The following is a 9,546-nucleotide window of genomic DNA, read 5'->3' as shown; positions in this document are numbered from 1 at the left end:
CCCAAAATAGATGAATAAAAAAGAATACACATCTTCACAATTTGTTGCCATCACCACCAACACCACAACCATCATCCTAATTGCCGCTGCCACTGCTGCTGCCGCCGCCGCCGCCGCCGCCACCACCACCACCACCACCACCACCACCACCACCACTACCAATACCTTTACTGCCATCATTAATTACATGTAAGCAATGAATTGTAGGGTAAATAATCAATATAGCATGCACATGTACACACCACACAAACACACACACAAAAATGATTCTGTGTTAAAAAAAAAGAAAACCCATTACCTGTATGGCAGGATCCCAGTAGAGGAAAGCATTAAACATACCATAAGCCAGGAAACCAATCAGGTTGTAGCCAACAAAGTCAAAATTCAAACCAACCACACTGGTAGAGACAAAATAATAATAATAATAACAACAATTATAATCCTTTCTACTAAAGGCAAAAGGCTTGAAATTTTGAGGGAGGGGACTAGTCGATTACATTGATCCCAGTGTTTCACTGGTACTTACCAGGCAGTGGCTCTCATGGCTTCTGATCTTAAACTGATTGGAAGTGTCATTATGCACATGTTTTGTCTTGGTATAAAAGATGGGCTACAACAAATATTCTGCTCAATATCACAGATTTGCTTGACCTTAACCAGTTGAGCATGTCCCTTGGTGGCTGACAATATGTGCATCTCTGACCATGAGCAGGAGTAGTGGGGGAGCAACATAGCCATGTGTCGAGAGGAATTCTTTGGGGTTTGAATAATTCACCTGTGGAAACATGGGCGTTTCGTTCAACATCCTTAAACAACCCTTATTCAGGGACCTTTTGAGTGGGATGGGCTATTCGACTTGAAGAAAATTCTAATTGGGTCCCACCTGCAAGGTCATGTGCTGTTTATCTTGATAAGAGATCACCATGTCACACACATATGGTTGTGATGCATGTGCCTGGTGTACCCTTATCAGATGGGTAGTCATGATGGGTATATTGGGCTTCGTATATTTGTACCCCAGTGTCACTTTCATGGCATGTACTGCTCTCTCACTCAATAATAATAATAATAATTTCAAATTTTGGCACAGGGCCATCAGTTTTTAAGGAGAGGGGTTACTTATTTCATAGACCTTAAAAAGATGAAAAGTAAAATCAATCTTGGTGGATTTTGAACTCAAGATGCCACTAAGTATTTTGGGAGAGGGAGCTTGTTGATTACCTCAAGCCCAGTGTTTGACTGGTACTTATTTTATCAACGCTGAAAAGATGAAAGACAAAGTCAATCATCGAGGACTTTGAACTAGTAATGTAAAGCCAGAAGAATTGACATGAAGCATTTTGTCTGTGTGCTAATGAGTCTGCCAGCTTGCTGCTTTAACAACAATAATCCTTTCTACTATAGATACAAGGCCTGAAATTTAGAGGGAGGGGGGTTATTTGATTACATCAATCCCAGTGCTCAACTGGTACTTATTTCATTTCTTTTCTACTCTAGGTGCAAGGCCTGAAATTTTTGGTGAGGGGGCCAGTCAATTAGATTGACCCCAGTACACAATAGGTACTTAATTTATCAACCCTGAATGGATGAAAGGTAAAGTCGACCTTGGCGGTGGTACTTATTTCATTGATGCTAAAAAGATGAAAAATAATGTTGAATTTGAATTCAGAACATGAAGATAGATGAAATGCTGCTAAGCATTTTGTCCAGTGTGCTAACAATTCTGCCAATTTGCCACAGTGCCTCAACAACAACAACAACAACAACAACAACAACAACAACAACAACAACAACAACAACAACAACAACAACAACAACAACAACAACAACAACAACAACAACAACAACAACAACAACAACAACAACAACAACAACAACAACAACAACAACAACAACAACAACAACAACAACAACAACAACAACAACAACAACAACAACAACAACAACAACAACAACAACAACAACAACAACAACAACAACAACAACAACAACAACAACAACAACAACAACAACAACAACAACAACAACAACAACAACAACAACAACAACAACAACAACAACAACAACAACAACAACAACAACAACAACAACAACAACAATTTTAAATTTTGGCACAAGGTCAGCAGTTTCGGAGGTGGGGGTTTAAATCAATTGCATCAACTCCAGTACTCAACTAGCTCTTATTTTATCAACCCTGAAAGGATGAAAGGCAAAGTGGATCCTAGCAGAATTTGAACTCAGAACGTGAAGATAGATGAAATAGCACTAAGCATTTTTCCCAGCATGCTAATGATTCTGCCAGTTTACCACATTTTCCTTAACAACAACAACTACAACAATAATAATGATTCTTTCTAATTTTGGCGCAAAGACAGGAATTTTGCAAGGGGGGACCAAGCTGATTCTATTGATCCTCAGTGCTCAACTGGTACATTATTTTATTGATCCTGGAGAGAGGAATGGTGAAATCGACCCTGTCAAAATTTGAGCTCAGAACATAACAAGTCAGAAAAAATATTGCTGGCATTTTATCTGACATGCTAGCAATTTTAGCTGACATGCTAATGATTCTGCCAGCTCACCACCTTTTAGCAATGATAATGATGATTTCTGGTTTTATCACAAGGCAAGCAATTTTGAGGGAAGAAGTCCAGTACTTTGATAGGTACTTTATTTTACTGACCCTGGTGGGATGAAGGGCAAAGTTGATCTCAGTGGGATATGAACTCTGAATGTAAAGGTCCAAAATATATACAAGGCATTTTGTTCAACACTAATAATTCTACTAATCCACAGAGAAAATGAATGCTTCCTTATCATAGTGAGATGGTTACCATAAAAAAATATGTTTATCTATAAAAAGCATATCATGAAATATGTATCGAGTATGGTCTCAGATCAGACTAAATCATGGTGTATCTCCTTTATTATAAAATTTTCAGTGACTATTTCTGCATCAATAACTTGATCCTTATGAAAATTTTAAAAAACATCCAATGTATAAGTACTGGATAGAGCTAAAATGATTGTATTTAGAACTAAGGCACTTAACACTCTATAACTCAACTTGTCCACATAGGAACATACTATATCTAAATAATACAGTGCACTACTAATCATTTAACATCATCTTCCATACTGGCATGGGTCAGATGGTTTGACAGGATCCAATGAGTGCAAGGACTGCATTGAGCTCCACTGTCTACTTTGGCATAGTTTCTATGACTGGACACCCTTCCTAATGCCAACCTTTGCAATGTGTACTGGGTGCATTTTTTGTGCTACCAACATAAGTGTAGTCACCCGTTCTTTAATCCCTCATCGTTTCACATAAAGGTGCCTCCCTCAAGGTTAAAGAACAGGAGAAGGGGCCAGAGTAAAACAGGTTTCTTGTTTATATCGTTACTTACATTTTAGCAGGGAGAGTGGGGGTGATTAGGGAAGAGATAAAAAAGTGGAGATGAAGTGTCTGGGTGGATTCTAAGGTATGATATGAATAGAAATGAGTGGGGACAGAAGAATCAGGAGTGTGGGCAAGAAGAGGTTGCAAGAATGTATGTAAGAACAGGACATGGGGAATGGGTGACATGTGTATGAATATAATGTATGAAGAACAGGTGTTGAGAGAAGGATGTAATGAATGATGGATAAGGAGTGGGGGTATCTAATGATGCATGGATGTGAAGAGCAGCAAAACAGTAATTCTGATATCATAACGATAATAATATCATTAACAATAATAAATCCAATGCAATAAAACAAACCAAAAAAATAAAGAAAATGTAACATACCTTTTCCTTTTGTAGTTTAGAATTGCCTGAGGGTAAAAGGAAACTGTCCACACAATGAAGTAAATCCATCCAACAATTATGTTGAGGATATATAAAGCATGGCTATGTTTGATATCCACTCGAACAAAAGCACCAGCAACACTAGAAATAAAAATATCCGTACATATATTATCATAAAATTGTTCAACATTGAAGTTACTGTGTATCAGACTACAACAGTCTTTCTTCTTTCCAGATATTCCCAAGCAGTTGACAACCATTTTGTCCATCAAAATAAGCTTCAGATCAGAATATGGTGGTATTTAGTGTGGAGATGCTGTTAATACACATCAATAACCTCATAATCTCCACATTGAAATTCCTCATTTCATTGGCAAGAAATCTCAGATGTTTGGAGCAAACTATGAGGGTTGACTAAAAAGTTCATAGGCTGATCAAGATACACCCATGGAATGTGACCAAATGAGGTTTATTTTTCAACATAGTCCTTGTGGTCCATAACTTTTTCATCAGTGCTGTAGTGCTTGGATCCCATTGGTGGAGAAGCTTTCATCGTGTTGGTCAACAAAAGGTCATCAACAGCAAATATGATGTTGTCATCACTGCAATACTGGTTCCCAACCAAGTATTCTTTCATAATGGGAAACAGATGATAGTCAGATGGAGCTAACTCAAGAGAATAGGGAGGGTGATCAACCAGTTCAAAGCCACAACCATGCACAGCAGCCACTGACATGAAGGACTTGTGTGCTGGAACATTGTCCTGATGAAACAAGATCCCTTTCATCAGTTTACTTTTAGAATACTTAATAATATCAGAAGTGTGCTGTTTATGTAAAGTTGAAATGTGCTGTTTATGTAAAGTTGAAATGTGCTGTTTATGTAAAGTTGAAATGTGCTGTTTATGTAAAGTTTTACTCCTATAATTTTTAGAATTATCATAGATTTTACCAAGAGTTAGATTTTTAGATATAGGTGTAAAGAACTTGGTAAACCATTACATTTTTATAATTAGTATTAGAATTGGATGTAGAATTATCATTAATCATAACCTGCATGTTATTTTGATTTTTATCAACTTAGTGAAGTATCATTGATCTATTATTTTATGCTTTTGTCTTAGTGGGTGAATTGCTCAAGTCTAGAACAAATGTAATTTTTTTCTTATGTCTGGCTCCACTTAGAGCCTTGCTATAGCAATCAACATGTTTAAAATGTGCCCCATTTTCTAGGTAATTTAGATATTCTATTAGAAACATTTTTAACTATCAGATTAATTATGGTTTTAGGATGATTAGAAGATCTATTTATGTAATTTAAATTCTCATCAAGTTTATGAAATGGGTAAAAAAAGACCAATATTTAAAGTATCATCAAGAAAGTTAGCTACTTAAAAGTTGTTCTTTATTGAGATTCCTACACCAAGTTCCTAAAAATATGTTCTTTCTTCTTCATTCTTTGTGTGCTTTTTGTGTGGTGTTTGTACTAGCGAGATCACCAAATAACTCACAAGAAAGACCTTTCAACAGAGTTGGAGTATAGTATTGAGAGGGGTGTCTTTATGCCAGTGTAGCAAACTCATAAGAGGCAGAGAGAGAACGTAAGTTCGTCTGCCCGAACATGAGAAATTATTGGTTAAAAATTACTGCCCATATACGAATTATGAACTTCGTTGAAGAAATCTTTCACAGGGTTACGGTTCTATGATTCGTGTATGAGTAGTTATAAAAACCCTGATTTTCGGCAAAATCTCCAGTGTTCGTTGGACAGCCACTCAAATCCACAACACTCACCCTTTTCAGTATAGGCTAATATATATGCCATGTTCAATACTCAAATCCGACAATATTGAATTGTCGTGAAACCTTATTAGTTAGAATGAGAAATTAGTTAATATAAATTTAAGTCGTAATTCTCTACGATGAAATGATTTGGTTTCTGAATTTCTATAAATGTAAAAAATATGTATATAATAAATTAATGTAGAAACTTAATTCCTTTTACTTCTCGTTTCTTTCAACTTGTTGAATTTATTTCTGTATATTAATGAAACTGTATTTTTTTATGTGTAACGGTCAAAAAAATATAATCTAAATGTTCAACATACATGTACGTAATGAACGCACGTTCAGCGTCTTGATATGATACATCATAACATTTACGCAGCCTAAACTAAGAGTTATGCTTAGTGATAAATACTTGTAATTAAGTTATAAGTAACGAGATTATTATTATAGCTTTTAATTAATAAACAATAATATTTCTTATAACTTGCGAATGAAAACATTGTAAATAAAGATATAGTATATCTCACACTCCAATGACCTGTTGTGATAACCAACACACATAAAACCAGTTATTGAGAAGCTAAAATATGCTAAAGAGACAGGAATGGGTATCATGCTATAGAGGAAACACATGGCTACTTTAGATGGAAAGAGAGGGAAGATGGTACTGATGATGTGTTAGGGCATACCCTCAAGGTACAAAATGGTGAATATAAGAGAGAAATAGGGAAAGAGGATCAAGAAGGGTAGGTGGGTAAGTTTACAAGAGTGTGACAGGAAAGTGACAGGTGATCAGAGATAAGGATAGAGGTAAATGCAGAGTATGAATGGGAAAAGTGAAGGAAACAGGAAAGTATCATGGAGGAGGTGTAAATGACTGTACAAATGAAAGGAGTGGGAGTGAGGAGTAACAGTATACATAAATTATCTCAAGGTACAAGCTACCAACTCAGTAAACTAAAAACATTAAAAAAAAAAAAAACCCCAATATATTTGACCATTTCATTTTGACATTATTCCTCAAATATTGTTGGTTAAATAAACACAATAATATCAATGAATTAAAATATGTTACATTTAGATTGGCCACCAGACACATTCATCTCAGTAAATTCAAGCTGTGGGTAAGTGATGCTCAATAAAACTTTCACCAGTTATCTATTAGTATTTTTCTTCTATGCTCCCTCCTGAATAAAGCAATCTACCATAATATGAAAGGAACAAAACATTGAGGCATGAGTGCGTAATTTTATTCACCTTATGCATACACACAGACTAATCAAACAGACACACATACATATACACACACTGACAAAGACACACACATAGCCATATATTTATCTTATCTATTAATGAATGGTTTGTTTCCATGTAGGCAAGTTGTGAAACCTGATTATTGATTTTAATATCCAATAATCAACACAAGATTATACATACATATACACACACAATCACATACACAAAATATCCACACATATGTGTGTCTCCATATATATATATATATATACCTGTTGATACCGCTTCAATTTTCAATAATGCCCTTATTCATCATCATCATCGTTTTACGTCCACTTTCCATGCTGGCATGGGTTGGACGGTTTGACTGAGGACTGGTGAGCCAGAGGCTGCTAGAGGCTCAATCTGATCTGGCAAAGTTTCTAAAGCTGGATGCCCTTCCTAACGCCAACCACTCCGAGTGTGTAGTGGGTGCTTTTACGTGCCACCGACACAAGTGCCAGTCAGGCGGCTCTGGCAACAACCACACTCAAAAGGTGATTTTACATGCTACTGCACGTGAGCCAGTCCAGCGGCACTGGCAACGACCACGCTCAAATATTGTTTTTCACATGCTACCAGCACTAGTGCCGGTAAAGCGACGCTGGCAATGATCACGCTCAAATGGTGCTTTTCACGCGTCAACAGCATGGGAACCAATCTGTGGACCTGGCAACAATCAGGCTCGGATGTACTTTTAACATTCCACTGGCATGAGTGCCAATCAGACAGTACTGTCATCAACCATGTCAGAGATTTTGACTTGTTTACACTTGCCTCAATAGGTCTTTGCAAGCAAAGTGCATTGTCCAATGAATGAGGGATACTCATAAGTGGGTCAGTTACACACCATGTGTGGATGTGCTTCTATTGTTCCACTGCTAACCCTCATCTTACTGACAGCATCCCTGCACATGGCTTGCATAGCTCTCACTAACCATTCTTCTATCCCTAGTTTCTTCATTGACCACCAGATAAGGGATTGGGGGACCCTGTCAAAGGCTTTCTCCATGTCAATGAAAGCCAGGTACAGAAGTTTATCTTAGGCTAGGTATTTCTCTTGTAGCTGTCTTACCAGAAATATAGCATCAGTGGTGCTTTTCTCTGGCACAAACCCAAACTGTGTCTCATCTAGACTGACTCTCTCCCTAATTAGTTGGGCTATGACCCTCTCCGTGACCTTCATTACCTGATCTAATAACTTGATACCTCTGTAATTATTTGTATGTAAAGCGTCACCTTTACCTTTGTAGCAGTTGACTATGGTGCTGCTACATCAATCATTGGTTATGACTCCTTCGTGCATCACCTGGTTAACTATATGTGTGACTAGGCTATAGCCGACACCGCCAGATATTTTGTGCATCTCTGCGGTGATTCCTGATGGTCGGGGGCTTTCCCTGTTTTCATACTCTTAATTGCTTTATCTACCAAGGTACTGGCAATTCGCATAGCTGGTCCCTCTGTTGGGTCGACATTCAGCAGACTTTCTTTCTCCCATTTATTCTCCTCCATGCTGGTCATCTTCTGGGCATACATTTAGCCCTGATCCTGAAGTCACTATCTACTAGTCTATGTTGTTTTCGTACATTCTTCACCTGGGAAGGTTTTGGCATTTATAAGCAGCTATCTTTCCTTTTTCCTGGCAAGGATGTAGTCAATTTGGCTAGTGTGTCTGCCAGAATGGTAGGTGACAAGGTGACTGGCAGGTTTCCTGAAGTTAGTATTGCAGACCATAAGATCATTTGCATCACAGAACTCCAGTAGCCTGGCTCCCTCTTCATTGCGAGAACCAAAACCATAGCCTCCATGTAAGTCCCCTGAATGTTGTCCAACATTTCCATTGAAGTCACCAGCTACAAAGAGAAGGTCCCTGTTATTTATCAATGAGGTAGTCTTCAAGAGGGTGTCATAAAATCAGTCTTTCTGTCCATCAGGTAGCCCCGGCTGAGGGGCATAGGTCAAAATAATGGTTGCTAACCCATGGTGAAGGACTAATCTAATCTTAAGTATTCTATCACATACTCTAACTACCTCGATTACTTTATCAACCCATTTCTCTGCAAGAAGTATACCCACACCCCTGACCTCATCAGTGTTCCCTGCCCAGAAAATCTTGTACCTGTGTTCTTTGCCTGTGAGGAACTGCCTCACTTTACTAACAGCATCCCTCTACAGGTTTTGCACGGCTCTCACCAACCACTTGTCTATCTCTAGTTTCCACATTGATCACCAGATAAGGAATTGGGGGATCCTGTCAAAGGCTTTCTCCAAGTCAACAAAAGCGAAGTACAGAGGTTTATCTTTGGCTAGGTATTTCTCCTGAAGTTACCTTACTAGAAATATAGCATCAGTGGTGCTTCTACCTGGCACAAAACCAAACTGCATCTCATCTAGGCTAACTCTCTCTGTAATTATTTGGGCTATGACCCTCTCTGAAACTTTCATCACCCCTATAGTTATTTCTATCTAAAGCAACACCTTTACCTTTCTAGCAGTTGAATATGGTGCTGCCACACCAGTCATTGGGTATGACTCCCTCATGAACTACCAGATTTATGATGTGGGTGACTAGATCATAATCCACACTGCCAGATAGTTTAAGCATCTCAGTAGTGATTCCTGATGGGCCAGGTGCTTTCCCTGTCTTCATTTCCTTAGTTGCTTTATCTACCAGGGTAATGTCAATTCCC

The 9,546-nt window shown here is 38.0% G+C and overlaps 1 protein-coding gene across 3 annotated transcripts in view; it reads right to left on the bottom strand.

Moving 5' to 3' along the window:
• Window positions 1-9,546, bottom strand: part of LOC106878734 (cystinosin homolog) — a 107,154-nt gene that overhangs the window by 42,374 nt on the left and 55,234 nt on the right. For all 3 annotated transcript variants that reach the window (XM_089355140.1, XM_089355142.1, XM_089355141.1), the window contains 2 exons: window positions 3,792-3,932; window positions 299-398 (listed from right to left, as the gene is read on the bottom strand). In XM_089355140.1, coding sequence (XP_089211266.1) covers window positions 299-398; window positions 3,792-3,932 — 241 coding nt within the window. The remainder of the gene's footprint in view (window positions 1-298; window positions 399-3,791; window positions 3,933-9,546) is intronic.

This window comes from Octopus bimaculoides, chromosome 7 (genome assembly GCF_046866305.1).
Source record: "Octopus bimaculoides isolate indiv1 chromosome 7, ASM4686630v1, whole genome shotgun sequence".
NCBI classification, from domain to species: domain Eukaryota; kingdom Metazoa; phylum Mollusca; class Cephalopoda; order Octopoda; family Octopodidae; genus Octopus; species Octopus bimaculoides.
Note: the sequence above shows the minus strand (reverse complement) of the source record. Positions and strands in the feature narration are given on the sequence as shown.